At 49.3% G+C, this 20,891-nt stretch overlaps 1 protein-coding gene across 12 annotated transcripts in view; it reads right to left on the bottom strand.

The window, feature by feature from the left end:
* Positions 1–954: 954 nt before the first annotated feature.
* Positions 955–20,891, bottom strand: part of ABL2 (ABL proto-oncogene 2, non-receptor tyrosine kinase) — an 87,199-nt gene continuing 67,262 nt past the window's right edge. For 4 of the 12 annotated variants that reach the window (XM_036015239.1, XM_036015241.1, XM_036015240.1 and 1 more), the window contains 10 exons: positions 19,472–19,767; positions 13,701–13,973; positions 12,278–12,322; positions 11,869–11,953; positions 10,735–10,912; positions 9,577–9,761; positions 8,447–8,599; positions 7,471–7,560; positions 4,730–4,903; positions 955–4,193 (listed from right to left, as the gene is read on the bottom strand). In XM_036015239.1, the coding sequence (XP_035871132.1) occupies positions 2,485–4,193; positions 4,730–4,903; positions 7,471–7,560; positions 8,447–8,599; positions 9,577–9,761; positions 10,735–10,912; positions 11,869–11,953; positions 12,278–12,322; positions 13,701–13,973; positions 19,472–19,767 (3,188 nt within the window). In that variant the 3' untranslated portion in view covers positions 955–2,484. The remainder of the gene's footprint in view (positions 4,194–4,729; positions 4,904–7,470; positions 7,561–8,446; positions 8,600–9,576; positions 9,762–10,734; positions 10,913–11,868; positions 11,954–12,277; positions 12,323–13,700; positions 13,974–19,471; positions 19,768–20,891) is intronic. The other 8 variants (XM_028530675.2, XM_028530677.2, XM_028530676.2 and 5 more) reach the window with 3 other exon arrangements.

Genomic DNA, 20,891 nt, shown 5'->3' with positions numbered 1-20,891 from the left:
AAGAAACCGTGAGCCTAAATACACTCAGTAGTGATCCTCCAAGGCTTATTTTCAGAGCTCTCAAAGAAAGATCCCTTGCTTAGGGAAAAAAATAATCCCCTGAAAAACAATTATAATCCCTCACCTTGCATCCCACAATGTCAGGGATAAACTTAAAAAGCAGCATAAAATATTCTAAAGTTTTAGCTTTCCCTGCCCCACCCTTAGAAGGCTAATGGCTAAAACGCTTTCAAGTTTATGGAAGTACATCATGAAGGGGAGCGGCTGAGGAGACGGGAGGGGACCGCTGGCTTTTACGGCCACGCTGACGGGAACTCGAGCCCCTCTTCCGGCCGCGGTGCGACAAGGAGACTGACCGGCACATCACCGGCCACCTGTGCTGCATCCTCCGCAAACAGACAGAGACCAGACCGCGGACTGGGACCCGGACCAGTAGGGAACGCTGGGCACAGCCTCCTCCCTTCCACCCTCCCCCTGGACTGGGCCTCCTTTCAAGCTGCTGTGGCAAGAATCAAGGTTCCCTCTTTCCAATGAAAACTAAATTCCCTCCTTGGTCGAAGATGCCAAACTCTATCCAAAACATAGTTTTTCCCTTTTAGTATTATAGCCCAATTAATATAATCTTAACAGTTTTGAAATTTCATGATTTGCTACTGAGCCAAGAAGAGAATGAAAAGCCCTTCGCCGTAACAGCCCCGCACCGAAGAGCATCCCAGGGAGGCCCCCAGAGGCCGGGGCCCCCCTTGTGTGTAAAGCACCGGGAGGACGTGTGTCACTGCCTTCACTTAATGGACTTACAGATGGGGCGGTGGCTCGACGGCGGGTCAGTGACTGAGGCAAGACGACAATTCACTGCCCGTCAGTGCTGAATTCCTAGCTTCCTCATTTTCCTTTGGAAGGAAAAAAATAATGTGTTTATTTTTTTTTTGTATTGGGTTCTCCTTGGGGGAAGGGTCATAAAGCTTTAAAAACAGAATTAAGTGGTAACTGGGATTAGACCTGATACTGAGAATATTAATAATATCTAACCAATTAGATTCAGCTCCCTGCAATCCTAATTAACTTCCATCATTCTAAATGAGTAGGGAAGAAAAAGGACTGTCTTTCAGAGGCAAAAATATTTGAGGGTTAAGTCATTATATTTCCAGGATCTAATTGGTATTCCCTGGAAATGATGTGCTCCTTCGATTAAACATTCTTAAAATGATATTAAAATAAACATCAAAGACGATTCCCAATGTGATCTTTACAAACAAGCACAAAGATGGGGGGCATGTGCAAGGAGAAAAAGCACGTGAGAGTAACTTGGGGTGATCCATCAGAAACCCAGAGAGAGGGAGTGTGCTTCTCTGTACTCCCACCTGGTTTGGGTCGAAGGTGCGGGGGGAAGGGAAAGGTACAGGGAAACAGCCATCAGGACCAAACCAGCTTCCCTCCTCCATCACAAACCCCTGGGCCTGGCCGTGGGCTTTCGAGGGGAGCCCCTTTGTTGGGTATTTTCGGTGATGATGAAGAAACATACAGCTGCCGGAGGCCCTGACCAGCACACCAGCAGGCAGGGCACCGCATCAGGAAAGGACTCCCCTGTGAGGACCTGCCCATGACCACTAACTTCCAAGTCAACGAGGGCCAACGCCAGCTTGTGGCCAGGACTGAAGGAAGATGGCCTGCCCAGCAGGGGGCAGGGAAGGACCACTGCAGAGACCCCTGCTGCACGCACACAGTCCGGCACCAGCCAGCAGGAGGCGCGACCCGGCCCACTCAGAGGTAACAGACTAGACTGGGGGAAATGGCTTGTCGGTCACCATGCGAGTTTAGGAGGGGGTTTGAAACCCTGGCATTCCTTCCCTCCTGCACCAGTTCGCACGCCCAGGAAAACAGGTCAGCGGCGTGCAGACAGGGCCGGCTCTGTAGCTCTGGCGCTCCGCTCTGCAGCTCCCGCTGCCGCAGGACCTTGTGGAAGCAAGGCTGGCGCTGCTTCCGACAGCCTCGAACGCAAGAAACATCATTCGGTACCTTCACGGCTTCCCTTTCTCTGGCCCCCCCAAACCTGCCGGCTGAGGCGGAGCGTCACCACCAGTGGTGGCCGCTGCAGCCCTCCGTCACCCCGACCTGTGCACGGGCCGCGGCACTGCTGGGGGCGGCCCCGCCCGACCACCTCGCACCAGTCCCGGCCAGAATGGCTGCACCGGGTCCTTCACGGCACCACCCACGCCCGCTCCCTGATGCGCCCGCTCCCTGACGCCCCGGCGCGGCTTCCGCCCCGACCACGACCGCCCAGCCCATCCGCTTTCCCTCTCCTAGGACTTCTGCCTTCTGTTCCTGGTGAGATGAACCTGTAAACGTGAGATCTCAGAGAGCTGAGGTACTTCACATGGACACGCTCAAGTATCAGTCTTTCATTTCTCGAAAACAAGAACACAGGAAAACAAGCCCCTCCCCCGCCCCGGGAATCGTGCGCGCCTCCCGCGAGGCCGGCAGTGGCTACCTCTGCACCACATCGCTGATCTCCTGCACGCACGACAGTAAATTATTGAGGACCGGGTTGGCCCCGGGCCCGGCGGCGGCGGCCGAGGACACCTGCAGCTCCTGCAGGCTGAGCTCCAGCTTGCTCACGGCCTCCCGGAAGGCGAACTTGTTGCGCGTCTGCGCGATGCAGTCCACGTAGCCTGAGCAGTAGTCGAGCAGCTGGTGGCCGGTGTCCACCAGCTGGCTATTGGGCACCGGTTCCGAGATCGCGCTGGACAGTAGGTCCGCACACTCCAGCAGGGCCTCCTTGCTGATCTTGTCCGCTGAGATTTTCTCAGCTGCCTGTTTGGTTTTCCTCAGAGCCACTTTCGTACCTGCCGTGCCGTTGGCCATCTTGGCTGGCGAGATGGAGGATGCGGGCAGAGGCACTTGAGGGGGAGGCACCGCAGGCCTCCCGGGTTTCCCGGCGACGGGCACTGCCCCCGGAGCTGCCTTCTTCCCCGCCTCCTGCGTTTCGGGCGCGGGCTGTGCGGCCGGCTCCTCCGCGGGGTCCAAGCACGCGGACGGGTGCGGCAGTAGTCTCATGACGGGGGGCGGGGGAGGGGCACACTTTGGTTTCACCCGTCGGGGTCGGTCTTTGTCTCCAGAGGATGGGACCTGATGCTCAGACAAGAGCTTGAATTTATTCCCCTGAGAGTCTGTGCCAATGAGCTGCACGTCGGCGGGGGTGTGCTTCAGAGTGGGGGAGATAAGGACGGGCACTTTGTGGTTGTGCGTGGTCGGGAGCACGGCCGCGGCCTTGGCCGGGGACCAGCCTGCATGCTCGCCGTCCTCTGGGACTCCAGCCATGCCAAGCCGCGCCCCACCATTCCTCTCCTTGCTCTTGGGGGCAGCTGCCACTCCAGCCACCCCCACCCCTGGGGGGTCCTTCTCTGTGATGGCTGGGTCCCCAGAGGGGGCTCTGAGAGGAAGAGCTGCGGCTCCTCTGGGCAAAAGTTTGGCTTTTGGTCTCTCCCTGGTTGGAGCGGCACCTTCCTCTGATTTTTTGGGAAGCGTGTCACTGGCCCTGTCCACATTCTCTTCTGGCTGAGAAGAGGCGGACACTGTCCTTTCCAGCTGGAGTTTGGACCTCTGGCAGTTCCTGGGAAGGGTCATTGCCATCCTATCCTGCTCTGGAAGCCCTGAGGACATGGAAGATGTAGAGTTTGACCTTGGAAAAGGCTTGGCAGCATCATCACTGGCTGTGGGTTTACCTGCTCGCAAGCCCAGCGTCTTTTTGATTAAGCGTGGTGTAAAGAAGCCTGTGATGCCAGACCACCCGCCCCCTGCGGTGCCGCTGCCCCCACCCCCGCCACCGTCGTCATTACAGAGGTTCCTCTGCGCAAAGCTCCCCCCATAGCACTTGGAGGGCGCCAGATTCGCCTCTTGCTGGGCAGCAGTGAAAGAGAGCCCATCAGCATGCTGTAGAGAAGCAACAGATGAGAAGTTACCCGTGAGTTCGTATTTCTTGTGGGGCTGATTCTCCATTTCTCGGAAGGAGCTGCTGCGTTTGGGGGGTGTGGGGGCATTTTTCTTTTTCATGAAGGAGCTGAAGAAGCCTCCCTTCCTATCCCTGGTGAAGCATGTCTCTTTGGCATCTTCCAAGAGGCTGCTGGGTGACTTGTCCCTCTGTTTTCGAGGCAGTGCCGGGGACCCGCTGGGGGCCTGTGCACTTCTAATGAACCCTGATGAGAAACGGCCAGTCAGTCACGCGAAACACAAGAGGGCGCTCCGTTACACCTGAGCCATTAAGGCTGAACTGGACGAGTTTTGTCGGCGTCTATCAAACGTCAGGTGGCAGCAGGGCTCAGGGCGCTAACAGACACGTTACCGTTTCACACTGGTCAGTGTCCCGAGTGTGGTGTGGGATAGAGACGGGAGGAAACACCCTGCTGACCGTTACCTGGGCCTTCACCTCTTCTCCACAAACCACCTGGCCTCACTATCAGGTTCCCTGAGGAGGCGTCTGCCAGAACCGCCCAGCGGGTAAGCACTCGGGAAGCACGAGCTAAGGAACTGAAGCGGAAGGCAGACTGCATGCGGGTGGGCGGACCAGGACTCCTGGCCCGGGCGTGCAGAGCTGAGGACGGGCGTGGTCGGGGGGAGCGGGTGCCAGCTGCACCTGCCTCAGGGAAGACGGGCAGGGAGGTGGGCCGGGAAGCGGTGCAGGGTTCCTCGGACCAGGCAGCCTGACTCTGCCTGCCCAGGCACTCACTCATACCTGGTGCTGAACTGGAAGCAGAATTGTCCGTGGCATCTTGGGCCCCCTCGATATTCTCCTTGTTCTCCGCCTGCTTCTTCAGCGTCCGGGTCTTGGAAGGAAGTATGGGCAATCGGGGCAGGTAGGGCACGACAGATGAGGCGGCGGCGGCCCTCCCCAGCTCCTCGGCCACCTCTGTGAGGGAGACAGGGAAGGAGGCTGACACAACCAACGGCCTGGCAGAGCGACGCACACACCACTGCGAGAGCGCTGGGGAACGGGGTCCGGACACGTGTGGACGGAGTCACAGAGTGCGCACCCTTTCTGTCCGGCTGCTTGTGCTAAACGTTATGTTCACGGAGTCAACCACGCTGTCGCACGTGGCGGGGTTTCCTCCTCGCCCCTGCGCACTGTTGGGATGTGAGGACACACCACGGCTCACCGGTCCTCCGCCATCTGTGTCCGGTTTTCGGCTATTATGAGTACGTCACTAGGGGCATCCTGCTGCGCGGGATGGCGGACACAGGGCGAGTACGAATTCAGCTTCTCCCTGCCAAACTGCCTCCCCGCACGGCTGTACCGATCTACTCTCCCAGCAGCACTGTGGACAAGTTCTGGCTCCTCTGCATGCTTGCCGGTTCTGTGCTGTCGGGGTTTTCTGTGTGATTTAACTGCAGCCGCTCTGGGGCAGGCACACGGGGGTCTCACTGTTCTACTCTGTTCTTCTCTGTTGAGGGGTGACACCGAGCGTGGCCTCACCTGCCTACTCGTCACTTCGCTGTCCTCACTCACGGATCCCTGTCCAGAGGCTGAACAGAGCAGACAAAAGTCTGCAGACACCTGTATTTTTGGTTGCACCTTGCACTACAAAGGAGGGTAGAGACAGTCATGCCCTGAAGGAGATGAGGCCCCTGGAAAAGGGTTCGCCCATCAGCAAACCTTGCTGACCAGAGCTGGCCATGGGCTCTGTGGCTTTCACTGAAGCAAAGACGTAATCTGCTATTCATTCCTACACAAAAATGAAGCCAGTAGGATTACTGAAACTGTAAAATTTTGTGATTGTACAACTTTTGGGGTAATTGTTTTTAAACATCAATATGCCCCAAGAGTGGGTACATGGCACCTAACCCAAGCCTATGCAATGAGATTCCTTTCATCCGCCACTGCACACAACAGCTGGGAGGCCGACGTGACCTCAGGGGTGCTGACAACTGTGTCCAAGGCCACTGGGAGGAGGATTCTGGGGACGAGACCAACACAGAAGCAAAGGCGGAGAGATACTGGGTGGGGGTGGCTTTAGGAAGGACGGACACCCAAAGCTACTTGAGTCCATGGCTTCCACTGACCCCGAGGTTAGCACCTTTCTGCTTTCCCACAGTTTGGCTGTGAGCCAGTAAATCCTCTTAATCCTTAAGAAAGCTTGAGTTAGGTTTTCCTCATTTACAAGGAATAAGAGCATCCTTTTAAGGTAGGAACTGTGTCTTATCTCTGTGTCCTCAGACCTAGTACAGTCCTTGCCACAGGTTAAATGTCAGTAAGATATGGGTTGAATAATGTTAAGTTTCTTATTTAGCAACTGTGAATTGAAATTAGCTTTGAAAATGGGTAAGGGCTGACTTTCTAAGAGAACATACCATTTTCAAGAGAAGGAGAAGTATTTAAGGATTCAACAGAAGCTAAAAGTTGACACAGAGGAAGTGCCGGAGAAAGGGACCCTACTCTTGGGCCCAGTAACCATGACTCCCACCACCCCAACACTGCAGGACAGAGCACAGAAGGTTCTGTGACAGGCAGCTGGTCTTCCCCCCTTCCTCTCCCCTAGATATGACAACGCAGCACGAAGGGAAGCTGTAAAAATCAACTTGTTCACTTCTTCCAATATTTTTAAACTTGAACTTAAGCAATAAGTTCTGCGTTCAATTAGGAAAGGAAAAAATTTTTAAATATTTATAAAATTCTGGAATTATATCAAAGTGTCTAGTAGGCAAGTATATATAACCAAGATGTTGTGTTTTTAGCTCTCTAGAAAGAGTCTCTCTTCATAACAAGTTTACTGCTTGCCTTTTGCAAGTACTTTTGCGGTAACTTTAGAGAGGCGTTGTACACAAACGTAGGAAACGGCCTGTACATGTTCATATCCTCGTTTTTCAGATAAGAAAAGGGGTCTCACTGTTCACAGCATAACTTAACACGCTCACGTTAAACTGCTTTGTCAATATATTTAAGAATATCATTTTAGGTATTTAATTTTACAGATATAATTAACATCCCACTAGATACTTAAATTGTTCTTAATTTTTTCAATATTATAAACTGTATTGTAATGTAACAACCTTGTAGCTAAATCTTTGTTTATATCCTTAATTATTCCCTTAAGATCTACACCCAGAAATAAGCTTCTGGATAATGCTTTTACAACTTGGTTCTGCCTTTGTAGGTGTGGTTCAAAGAGCCGAAACATTTTTCACGCTCATTTCTCTCCCTCTTCTCTTCCCCACTTAATGCTTAAAGAACTACTGGACTTGCTCTCTTTATGAAGAGACTGATTTTATAATTAAAATATAATTTCAGTATTAAAAACCAACAATATGATAGAAATTAAAAATAGAAAAAAAAGCAACAACACAAGAATGATGAAGGCCCAAATTCACTGAAATGCATCCTGAAACGCAGTCCCCAGCCACAAGAAGCCATCATTTTCGAAATGTCATCACCACCCACACGCAGAGGCAGCCGCCGACAGCAAACGGCCAGGTTCTCACCTTCAGAGATGCTGGAGTCGTGGAACATCGTTTCAAAAGCCTGATGTGTTTCCGCGAACGAGGGCCTGTCGGCGGGGCTCCATTTCCAGCCTGGGTGACGAGAGGAGGAAATGTAGAACGCTCCCTATAGACATCACAAACCCAGGGGCCCCCTGAGAGTGAGTCCCCACATTGCAACGTGTGCTCGTGCAGGCAGAGTGACAGCACGCTCACAAGGACAGTGGGGCGGCTGCCTCCAAGTGTGACTCGGAGGGTCGTGAACCCACTTCCTCGGTCAGGCTCTCCTATGCAGCCTCAGCCCCTATTCCCTCTACTACGGGGATGAGGAGGGGTGTGGAGGTAGTTTAGAACATGGCAAGTTCTCTTCCTCTGGAAAAATAAAAGAAGTTATACTTCTCTTCAAACTTACTCTAACCTTAGAAGTCACGAGCTGCACATATGCAGAAATAAAACAGGCTATTAGAAAGGAGGAGCTTGGGAGTTCATTTTTGGCAAAGACAGGGCAGTAGGCGATGCCCATGCTCAATGAGAAAATAAGATTTACGCTCCACCACAGCTGCAATTCACTGTCACCTTCCTACTTTCCCCATCCTCAAGAAGTCAGAGGCTCTGTTTACTCAACACAGAGGTAACTTTCGAATGTTCTCCCTACTCGTTAGCAATCATTTTTAATCTAGTTAAAAGCAGTCCTCCCCACTATACTCCACACCCAATTTCGTATCGTCCTGTTAAATGTGCAAATGACCCCGGGAAACTGACTCCCTGTTCCGGCCCTAGACATCGACTCTCAGGATCTCAGTGAGACTCCCAGGCCCGGCGCATGACACACCGACCGGCTGGGCAGTGGCCAGCTCTTCCTATGCCATGAGGTTCGAGCCAATCTAACCACAATGGGAGGGGGAATCTTTCCAACTTGGCTAATCACCCTTAATTGCTCATTCACACCTTCAAAATGAAAATATGCAGAAATACGCACATGCTCTCATAAGTTCGTAAACCTTGGGGGGGCATCCTTCAGGCTGCTCCATTCGATACCCCTTTTCCAGCAGATCGTAGACCTGAGACAGGTCAATGCCCGGGTACGGTGACATTCCGTATGTAGCGATTTCCCACAGCAGCACCCCAAAGGCTGCAAAACGGATGACAAAAAGGAGCTTAATGTTTTGTCTCTGAATCATTACTTATTTCATACCATTAGGTAATTATCTTTCAAATACTGGGTAACAGTTACCCGAATTATACCTTCTAAGTCTTATAGTATGCCTTGTCCTTCTAAGAGATCTGTTCCAGGAACACTTCGGATATAATGTCAAGATGGTTTTCTTTATATTTCCCATCTTTTATTTAGATGTCCTTTATTACAATGAAGGAGAATAAATTATGACCATACATGAAGCCTGGGGCATAATCAAACTATTCTGAGAATAATCTATGATCTATTTAATGAGTTTCACAGTTTTGTATGTCAGCAAGCAGTAGAGGAGTAAATACAAAAAATGAACTCATTTAAAGCTCACCCTAGAAAAAAGAATTTGCTCAATTTTGTCACAGGTTATTTCTGAGTTTGAGATTTTTGGTAAAGAGTGACTCAGAATCCTACAACTATTTCCATTGGCCCACCACCCAAATTCTCAGATTGGTTCAGTCCACGAGCCTCCACTAAATCACACAGGTGTTCGTGGCAGCAGAAGCAAGGCCAGCTGCCGGGATGCACTCCAGGTGAGACTCCGGCAGCCTTCCTGGAGCCGAGGAGGTCGCCCCGTGCGCCCCAGTGCTCTGGCAACGAGCTCCGACGCCTCGTGTGGAAAACGGGGCACTTCACGGAGAGGGGTCGTTAGGAGGCCGGTGCAGGATGAGACCTAGTCTGCGAGCTCTTTGAAGCAGGGGCTCTATTCATTTGTTACTTTCTTCTTTGCACGTCCTCCTATGCTGTGTGCCTAGCTAGCTTCAATGCCTGGTAGACAGTAGGTATTTCATAAATAATTGAGGGGGGTGGGGGTAGAGACAGAGGATACTGGTCATGTAATAGAGAAGCTCTAGAGAGTGAAGAGCATTTACAAAGAAAATGAGGCAACACATGCAGGAAGAAGCCCCTCCCAACCTCACCCCAGACGTCAGATTTGATGGAGAAGGTATTGTAGGCAAGGCTCTCCGGGGCTGTCCATTTAATGGGGAACTTGGCTCCAGCGTGAGCGGTGTAGGTGTCTCCAGTCATCAGTCGACTGAGGCCGAAGTCAGCCACTTTGACCACGTGGTTCTCCCCCACTAGGCAGTTCCGAGCGGCAAGATCTCTGTGGGGAAGAGACCCTGGTGTGACTCCATCTGGACAGTGAGGAAAGTGACCGTACATGCTCTCGTCTTGGTTCTCTGTGCTACACGCAGAGTTCATAGGTTAAGTGCCAACAGATACGGTACTATTTTATGACAATCAGTAACATTGTAGAAAGCCACTAGTTATGTATCACTTGTATGCATCTAGAGGCAATTACATGATGCCTGAATAAAGCAGGCTTCAGAATAAGCAGGCTTCAGAATAAAGCAGGCGGGTTCCTACTCATGAGCACAGTTGACCCTTGAACAACGCAGGGCTTATAGGTTCCAACCCCACCCAGCCCATGCCCCTGCAGGCCGAAACGTGTGTGTAACTTTTGACTCCCCCCAAACTTAACGACTAATAGCCTACCGCTGACTGGAAGCCTTACCCTTAACAATCAACTAACACGTCTCTTGTATGTTATATATATTATGTATTGTATTCTTACAATAAAGTAAGCTAGAGAAAACGATATTAAGAAGGTTGTAAGGAAGGAAAAAACATTCACAGCACTGTATTTATGAAAAAAATCTGTGTACAAGCAGATCCTCGAGGTTCGAACCTGTGCTGCTCACGGGTCACCCGCACAGGGGACAGGGTGCAGAGGGAGCGACAGACACCAACGCTTCCTCCAAGGTTTCAGTTCTTTACTCAGACAGAAAGCTGTTCTTTAAACTAACCACTAAATGAAGCAAAAGGCTACTGAACACAGTCCTGGGCCAAATAAAGAGCTTTTTGTTTTGAGAAGAGCACGGGCCCTCATTAATATTGTAATCAGAGTACATAGGTTCGTAAGCTGGAAATGACATCATCATGGGCCCTGTGAAGGGGAAAATGACTTTGCGGAACTGTCTGAAGATTTCTGGGAGGTTCTCACATTCTTCCCTTCGTTTGCACGACAAGCAAGGTGGCCTCGAGGTCAGTCGTAGCCATCACCGGGTGGCACCCACCTGTGGATGAAGTTCTTCTTCTCCAAGTACTCCATGGCGGAAGAGATCTGCGTGGCCATGTAGAGCAGCACGACGGCCGTCACCTCCTCTCGGCTGCACTCCCGGAGGTAATCCAGCAGGTTCCCATACGGCATGTACTCCGTGACGATGTAAAACGGAGGCTCCAGAGTGCACACGCCTGGCAGTCCAAGAACACAGCGTGCTTTAGCACCGTACATCCAAACACTCCAGACCACTCTGGCAAAAACAATCGACACCCTTCGAAATCTAACTGGGCAGCAATCTTTTCCCTTCCTGCCATCACACTCTCTGGAAATAATGCAGCAAGTGAAGAAGATGGTTAGTAAGGGAGCCTCTACTTCCATTAGGTATTTCTGGGAATCCATATGCACTTGAGTATTTGCTGTTTGGGCAAAGGCAGAGTCACTTGAATTAATTCCAAAAAGACGCAGGAAGACCAAAATTTCAAGAGTTCTCTATTATGTGCCTATGACTCTCCTTCCCAAATGCACATTAACGATGCTTATCTGAAAGTAACCGCAACTGTGCGTATGCTGACTATGTGAGCCCAGCCTGTAACCACGCTTTGCAAAAAAGATTATAATTGTTTCCATAGTCAAAGTCCCTGTAAAGAACCAACCAGAAATTATTTCCTTTGGGACAGTGGGCTCAGTTTGAACACCCACAGAAAGTGGCCCTACTTGAAAAGGGTGCAGACACTGGCTTCCTGGCGACCCAAACAGCTGAGAAGCCAGCCTACCAGAGCGCAGCATTTCCTGCCCGCAGGGTGAACCCACGGGTGTGGTCACCATGTGTGATGTGCTTCTTGTCAACAGCTCTTTGTTTCATGTCTATTTTGTGAAAGGTTTTGATTTGTAATCACGTTGAATAATTCTGAACTTTGAATCTGGGGCAATTACCACAAAGTGGGCCATTTTATACATGGCAATCAATCCAGGCCAATGTTTCTTGGGCAACTTTTAAACACAGAGCTTGCTAATTAAAGCAACAGCCACTTATTGAAGTCAATTCACACTTGGAGCTTTTACCATGGTGATTCAGAGGAGGACCCGTAGGTAACGGAGTTGGGGACAAGCGTCTTGGGGCACCTGTGGTTCGGGCAAGATTCCTCACCTAATAGTTGCACCAGATTAGGATGCTTGATTTCCTTCATCACTGCAGCTTCCTTCAGGAACTCCTCCACCTCCATGGTATCTTCCTGGAAAGGGGGAAGAATAAAAAGGAAAAAAGAGGGACAAACCCCCATCTTAACCATTTGAGTGAACTCACAATCATAAAGCTTTAAATGGGGGCATCTTTTTCACTCATATGTGGAATCTAATGAACTAACAAGCAAAACAGAGACAGACTCAGAGAGAGCAGGCTGACAGCTGCGGGGCGGGGAGGCTGGGGAGTTAAGGGATTGAGCAAAAAGAAAAAAAACCTCGCAGACATGGACAACAGTATAGTGACTGCAGAGAGGGCGGGGGAAGGGCTGGGGGTAACTGGTGATGACAGAGGCTTGACAGGGGGTGGTACACACCGTACAGGGTACAGATGATGTGCTGGAGAACTGTTCACCTGTGACCTGCAGAATTTTGTTACCCGGTGTCAGCACAATAAGTTCAGTACAAAGGAAAAAAGTGGTGCGGGGAGGGACAAGGGAGAGAAAAAGAGATTGAAAAGTGAGGTCGACAATATTTAAAACAGTCTCACTAACCATCAATTCAATGAGTTTTAATGTCCCATCTAAGCTCCTGCCATGACTGTAATATACATGCCCCTTCATTACCTCTGAATTTAAAAAGGGGGGGACACCTTCTGAATATTTTAACACATATGTTAAGAAATTTTATCATAACCTAGTATGTTCTACAGAAGTCCAGTTAGGAAAGAAAAATGTCGCCCTGGCTGGTGTGGCTCAGTGGATTGAGCGCCAGCCTGTAAACTGGAGGGTCACAGGTTTGATTCATGGTCGGGGCTCAGGCCTGGGTTGTGGGCCAGGTCCTCAGTAGGGGGCGTGCGAGAGGCAACCACACACTGATGTTTCTCTCCTTTTCTTTCTCCCTCCCTTCCCTTCTTTCTAAAAAGAAAGAAAGAAAATCTTTTTAAAAATGTCCTTAAATTTATCCAATGTTTGAAACAAGTAAAACTTAGCAGGGTGAGCAAAATTCAGTCATCACATCTTATCACACACTGCGACTTGAATAACTCAGTTGTTATTTTACTTCCTGAGCTATCTCAGCTTTGAGAAAGAAGACAGAGCAGTTAGCTGTTTACACATTTGTCTTCCTGACAAATTAATTCCCTAGGAAGCACAGCATGTTTGCAAGGCCTCAAATACTGTTTCACACTCAGAATGTGCTTAATAAATGCTTGCTAGAGAGAACGGACCAGGACTCGCAGCTGAAGAGCAGCCCTTACAAGCGATACGGCCGAGCCAGAGGCACGCAGGAGAACCTGCACAGAACAGGATGAGTGACAAGCCTGTGCTTTGATACCGGGATGCTTAAAGAGAGCATGGCGTCAGGAAAAAACCTTCTGTGAATATTGAGAACAAGAAGTGGCCTACCGTCATGAAGACAGGGGAGCAAGAGGCGAAGGGGAGAGAGGGAGAAGGGGAGAGAAGACGAGGGAGAGAGGAGAGAGAAGGGAGGGGAGGAGAGACGGGGGAGGGAGAAGGGAGGAGAGACGGGGGAGGGAGAAGGGAGGAGAGACGGGGGAGGGAGAAGGGAGGAGAGACAGGCGACGGACCTTCCCTGCACGCGGGCTCTGCTGCACTGCAGCGACTAGCCTGCCCCTGCACTGTCAGCCACGGCGCGAGGGCTGATCACCACAATTTGCTGATGTGCTTGGCACCAGTGGGTGGCGAGTGTTCCAAAGCTAAAGAAGGGCGCGCTGGTATCTTCGAGTGATTCAGCACAAAAGAAAAAGATGCCTGAAAACTGTAATTTTCAGCAACCCACCTTCAATGTTTTCACGGCAACTGTCAGGCTGTATTTCTTCCAGACGCCGACGTAAACCTCTCCATACTGACCACCCCCAAGTTTGTGCTTCATGGTGATATCTGTTCGCTCCATCTCCCATTTGTCATGGATGGGGGACACGCCGTAAACCGTAGGCTTGTTACACTTGGGTGCGGGGTAGTGCAATGTCGTCACCAGCCCATCGGCCACTGTGGAGTGATGGTGGACCAGCTCGGCCAAGGTGCTGAAGCGGCTCTCGGTGGTCACGTACACCTGGGGAGAAAGGCGGGAGAGAAGCTAAACCAACTGGAAAAGAGATCAGAAAGTTTTTTGTAAAAGCCCATCACTTCGCTGGTCTGGAGATACAAAGAGTGAGACGATGACGGCAGGGAACACACAGAACTTCATTCCGTTCACTCCAGCCGCTTTCCCCTGCTTCCCGAATGTGCTCTGGTCTCGGGAGAAACTTCCAAGATACCTCTCTGGATCATGAAGATCACTGCACCTCAAACACTTTTTAAGCAGGAAGACTGTGGAACCCAAATACATTAGACGAATAAAGGAAGAGATTCTCTGGTTCAAGTAGGCAAGAGGGAACCTGGCCTCCTGTGGGTTTATCAAATACCCCTGCAGAATCTTGCACAGAACATAACTTGAAAACCACTGACTTAGATTTTGGGGGGTAGAGCGAGGGTATTCAAATCTTATAATTTTTACTTCATTAGGATGTGCTTTTCAGAGATTCCATTAACAAAACAGTAGTTAATTTGCGATAGGCAGTAAGTGTAAAGTAAGATAGCAGTCTTTGGGTCTTATCTCCCAAGGGAGCTTATTTATTTTTTTAAAAAAGAAACTTTTATTGTGTACAGGGAAGTATACAATGAATAAATGGAGAATTGCTGATTTGTATAAAAACAAAATGGACTCGCCCAGGCTAACACCTCCACCCCGAGAACTGTGACCTCCCAGCGCCCAGCAGCTCCGCACCTGCCCTCCTGCCCAGCCAGCCGCCCCGCAAAGGGGCCGCGCGCCCTCAGCCGGGCTGCGCCTGCTTCTGAGCTCCGTGCGAACGGAGCATCCAGTACGTGTCGTCTTGTGTCTGCTTTCCTTCACGCCACTTTTCCCCCAAGCTTATTGGAACCCACTAAGTGATGATTTTAAAAGCAGAGTTTTCATCAAATTAACACTTAATTCAGGGCAAAAATATATTAAAAAAACTTAAATCTTAAGGCAGAAGTAGAACATAAAAAACCCAGCATGTCTTGTACAGGCTGTAGAATGTCAGAATTTTAAGAGCTTCACATAGTATTTTACAGCACTGAAATGTTAATACAGTCAGAAACAGTACCTACTCGTCCAGGACTTCTGTCTATAAACTGGACCGCTCAACTTTTTTTTATTGTGATACAATTCAGACACCATAAAAGTCACCATTTTCAAGTGTAAATTCAGTAGTTTCAGTATATTCACTGGGCCGTCCAACCATGAGCCCCATCTAACTCTAGAACCTCTTCGTCACCCCACAAAGAAAGCCCGTCCCCACAGCGGTCATCCCCACGCCCCCACCCCCGCAAACGCGAACCGCTTTCACGCAGCTTGACGTGTGCGAGAGTCAGGTGTGGCGGGGACCAGCACACCTCTCTGTAAAGGGCCGGAGCGTAAACACTTGAGGCTTGTGGCCACTGCATACCTGCTGCTACTACTCAAACTTGCTGTAATGATGAGAAAGCAGCCGTGGACAATACACAAACGGGTGTGGTACATTCCATACATTTTTATTTACAAGAGCAGGCAGCTGCAGGGCCGTAGTTTTCCTGATGTGTATAGTATCAGTACTATGTTCCTCTTTGTTGTTGTACGAGACTGAATGTTATAAATACACTACAACTTATTAATTCAGTCTACTAGTGCTAGACAGTTGCGAGTTTCTAGTTTGGGGCCATTACAACTAAAGCTTCCCTGGACATTCCTGTACATGCCCCCTGCACACATGGGTACTCACTCCTGTCGGGTATATAAGCAGAAGTGGAGCTGCTGGGTCTCCCCCACATTATCCCTCACCTCATTCTGTTTGGTTTTGTCAAGAGACAATATGGGACACTTCCAGCCAAGATGACGGTGTAGGTGAGCACAGCCCACCACCCACCTCACAAACCACATCAAAAGTACAACTAAACTATGGAACACCAGCATTCAGAACCATCAGAAACTGAGTTGAATGGATGTCCTACAATTACGGAATTACAGAAGAAACCACATCAAGACTGGCAGGTGGCAGGCGGGGTGAAGACACAGAATGGGCTGGCCCCACCCCCACGTGTGACAGATAAAAATTGGGGCAGACATCTCAGGAGCAAGGGGTCTCAGCCCCACACCAGTCCCCCAGCCCAGGGTTCAAGTGCCAGGAAGATAAGTCTCTGTAACTTCTAGCTGTAACAACCAGCGGGGACTGAGACTGTGGAAGACAGAAACAGCTGGAATCCCAGGCAGTTCCTCTTAAAGGGCCTGCACACAGACTCACCCACACTCCCTCCCTCTGAGCTCCAGCGCCAGGGCAGCAAATTGAAAGGCACCACAGACATATGGGGAGGAGATGGAGTGTGTGGCATCAGGGTGAGAGTTGGGGGCAGCCTTCTCGCAGGCAGAATTGCTGGCAGAGACCCATTTAGTCTTTTCTGAGCCCTCCCTTGTCAGAGCCCCCACAGAGCTATATCTGAGATTCCATCAACCTGGCTCACACTGTTGTCCCGCCCTGGTGACTGACTCCCTTAGGCCCTGCCCCACCCAACTTTCAGACCCACCCAAGCTGTTTCTAGTGGCTTTTCCATGTGCTTCAGATGTTCCTCAATTCTCTCAAACAAAAAACATCTGGCTTCAGCAAGCCCCACAACTCTCTCTAGGATGTCCTGGGCTTGGCACTAGCAGCAGCCGGCCTTGGTTCAAAGCTTGGCCTCTCCTGGGCACCTGCCTCCAAACCCAGCGCAAATAGCAGCCATCTGCAGATCACTTTGTAGCCAGTGGTGTGTGACCCCGGGCAGAACACAGGTGGTGGCTGACCTTGCATGTGCCAACAGCGATCAAGGCTCAACTACAAGAGGAGGATGTACACAGCCCACACAGTGGGCACACCTTGAGTACCCAGCTTGAGTGACAGGGGAGGTGGTACCACGGGACCCCATAGGACACCTACCACATGAAGCCACTCTATCAAGCCTGGGAGACGTAGTAACTCCATCTAATACACAGAAACAAGCACAGGGCGGCTGCCAACGTGAGGAGACAGAAACATGGCCCAAACGTAAGAACAGAACAAAACTCCACAAAAGCAGCTAAACAAAATAGAGAAGAGTGATCTATCAGATGCAGAGTTCAGAACACTGGTTATAAGGATGCTCAAGGAACTTAAGTGAGGACCTAAAAGCATTAAAAAAAATCCAGTCAGAAATGAAGGACACACTAAATTGAAATAAAGAACAATCTACAGGGGAATCAACAATAGAGTGGATGAGGCTGAGAATCGAATCAGCAATTTGGAACATAAGGAAGCAAAAACACAACCAATAAGAGCAAGAAGAAAAAGGAATCCAAAAAAATGAGGGTAGTGAAAGGAGCCTCTGGGACAACTTCAAGCACTCCAACACTCACATTAGAGGGGTGCTGGAAGGGAAAAAGAATGAGACAGTGGAGACTTATTTGAAAAAATAATGAAAGGCCCTGGCTGGTGTAGCTCCGTGGACTGAGCGCGGGCTGCGAACCAAAGGGTCACCAGTTTGATTCCCAGTCAGGGCACATGCCTGGGCTGTGGGCCAGGTCCCTAGTGGGGGCCAAGTGAGAGACAACCACACATGTTTCTCCCTCTCTTCCCCTCCCTCTAAATAAATAAAATCTTTTTTTTAAAGCTAGTGTTCTGTACCTTAAAAAAAAAGGAAAGAAAAATTCCCTAACTTGCTGAAGGAAATAAGACATACAAGTACAGGAAGCACACAGAGTCCCAAACAAGAAGGACCCAAAGAGGGTCACACACACACTCATAATTAAAGTGCCACAGGTTAAAGAAAAAGAGAGAACCTTAAAAGCAGCAAAAGTGAAGCAATTAGTTACCTACAGGGGAGACCCCATAACACTGCTGGTTTCTCAAAAGAAACTTTGCAGGCTAGTAAGGATCAGCAAGAAATATTCGAAGTGATGAAAAGCAAGGATCAGCAACCAAGATTACTCTACCCAGCAAAAGCATCATTTAGAATAGGACAAGTAAAAAGCTTCCCTGATAGGAAGAAGGCTAAAGGAGTTCACCACCACCAACCAGTATTATATGAAATGTTAAAGGGTCTTCTTTAAGGAGATCAAAAATATAAACAATAAAATGGCAATAAATACATATCTATCAACAATTGAGTCTAAAAAAAAATAAAACAAGCAAGCGGAACAGAAGCAGAATCACAGATACAAAGAGTGTTTTGATAGTTGCCAGGCGGGAGGGGAGATGGGGCCATGGGTGGAAGCGGTGAGGGGAGTGAGAAGCACAAGCTGGAAGTCACAGACTAGTCACGGGGTGTGAAGTACAGCACAGGGAACAGAGCCACCCAAGAACATGCGTGCAGGGCCCGTGGACACGGACAGCAGTGTGGGGATGGAGGGAGTGGGGGGAGCGGGTAGAAGGGGGCACGGGGGAAAACCGGGACAACTATAACAGCATAAACCACCAAATATAACTTCAGAGACAATAAGTCTAAAGGTGGAGCGAAAGAGAATTCATAATTTTCTTATTTCTTATTTTGTACCAGCCAATCTGTTTTACGGAAGTTATTGCATTTAAACCTCACAAGGATCCAATAAAGTAGGATGGGAAACTGAGGCTTATGTAACGCCCCAAAGCTACAAAAAATTGTGGCGTTACACTGCAAACCAGGCCTGCCTGCTCCACAGTCTGAGCCTTCCCTCTACTGTGCATACCACGGCAAGGAAAGAATGGAAGAAATGATTCGATCTACATTTATTGTTCACCAGAAGTCCTGACGTAAGCCCATGCTTTATAGTTTATAAAGTAAAACAGTTCCAATCTAACGTTAACAACCATTCAAAACTGGCTGGTCTTTGCAACATGTGAACTGCTAAATAACTCATCTATTTACACTGACAAGTATCAATGACCAGTACTCGTCTTACAGCCTAAATTCTTACTCTGTGAACTTTCTGGTGGAGATTATTATAATTTTCAGATATAGGGTTTAATTTATAAATTCTTTACAACGTATTAGATGTATATTTGTCTATTTATATGTTAACGATTAGAACAGCCAACTTACCCAACAATTTCCTTCACTGTTCTTCTTCACATCTAGCTCATCATTAAACCATTAATATAATACTGTTTTATTTTAAATTTATTTTTTGAAAGATTTTATTTATTTTAGAGAGAAGGGAGGGTGAGATACATCGAATAGCTGTCTCTTGTATGTACCCCCACCAGGGACCGATTTTGCAGCCCAGGCATGTGCCCTGACTGGGACTTGAACCAGCGACCTTTCATTCTGTGGGACAGCGCCCAACCAACTGAGCCACACCAGCCGTGGCTATAATACAGGGCTGTTTTAGATTTCCACTACCATATTCTTCTGAAAAGAGTAAGTTCCCTTTAACATGACAAACAGCTCAAACTCACGTCCGTGATTATTTTCTTTCCCGTCAGACACAAAAACTGCATTCTTCGCTCATTCGGAGTGTATTTGCTAAAGCGCACCAGCCCACCCAGGAGCCGGCCGCCGGCTTACCTTGCCGTCTGCGGTGGTGTTGATCCTGTAGTGGTACACACGCCCCTCGTACCTGAGCGAGATGGACAGCTGCCCGGGGCTGCTCTCGCTCTCCCGCACCAGGAAGCTGCCGTTGATCAAGCTGCTGAGCAGATACTCGGCGGCGCTGCGCGACACCGGCCCGTGGTACCAGGAGTGCTTCTCCAGGCTGTTCACCGGGGTGATGTAGTTGCTTGGCACCCAGCCCTGGCCGTTCTTAGAGCGAACTTCACTCCACTCCCCATTCTGGTTGTAACCAAGGACCCGTAGCTTTTCACCTAGCCGTGAAAGTCGTCACAGAATGAACGAGAGGATATTAGGACTTTATCTCAAATGAAAGCAGTCTCTTTGTCAAACTTTAAACTCACTGAAAAATGAATCAGGAACTTTCATACCAACACATTTTTCTCAATAGTGAAAACAAACCTGACTTTCCATCACATCCTCACTGATCCTAGCTTGTGCCTTAGACCAAAGCAGCACAGCTAGAAGCGGCATTCTGGCATTTACTACATACAGGTTTTAAGAGATTTTTACACCAACTAAAAACAAATGTCTTTACAAAACTCCATGTATGCTAGTAAGGTGGAACAAAAGGACATAAAGTTACTCATATGGCTGGAAAATGACAAAGTCTTACCCTTCAGAAAAATTAATAAAATTCATCCCCCCCCAAAATGGTTTGTCAAGGAATGTCTCTTATACATGGTTCAATATTAACAGGCAATCAAGGATTAATCAGGGATAAGTCATGGGGAACAGAGTGTTATTTCCAAACGAAACGACACTATTTCTAAATTCACTTGACACCAGGGCAACAGAACCATCTGTGTGAAAACACGAGAGCACAGACCTCTCGGCAGTGTTTTCAGGAAGAAAACTGTTTGGAGGATGGGAGACAAGCAGTGAGGGCTCCCAAAGCATAATCTTTTCCAGGACTCAAGCTTTAAATAGTTCCAGTTCCCCAGTTCCCCTCCCATTCCCCCCTGGAGAATGAGTCACTCCTACCCAGCCCTCTAAAATTAGTGTGTGGGAAAGGAACCTGAGTCTGATGCTGGAACAAAAGATTCGAGTTACTCAGAGTGTCTTTGCCACTGACTTCAACGTCCTTGGCTGCTCCATCAGAGCCGTGAACAACAGCTTCAGGCTCCACCGGCAGGCAGGCACCTTGCCCTTGCGGCACAGACAGAACAGGGAAGATGAAAGAGCTGTCACTAGCAATACCTGATGCTCGAAACAATTATTCCAAGGCCGCAGGCCCCTAACTCGGAGAGATGCAAGCCTTCCTACCGAGTTCACACCCACTTCTCAGTGCAGGACAGCAGGAAAAAACCACATCGATCAAAAGCACATGTCCAGTAGTTATCAGGCAAAAACTATCGAGGAAAAACTCAAAACCATT

This window comes from Phyllostomus discolor, chromosome 14, assembly GCF_004126475.2.
Source record: "Phyllostomus discolor isolate MPI-MPIP mPhyDis1 chromosome 14, mPhyDis1.pri.v3, whole genome shotgun sequence".
NCBI classification, from domain to species: domain Eukaryota; kingdom Metazoa; phylum Chordata; class Mammalia; order Chiroptera; family Phyllostomidae; genus Phyllostomus; species Phyllostomus discolor.
The sequence above is the reverse complement of the archived record's forward strand: the minus strand, read 5'-3'. Positions and strand labels throughout refer to the sequence as shown.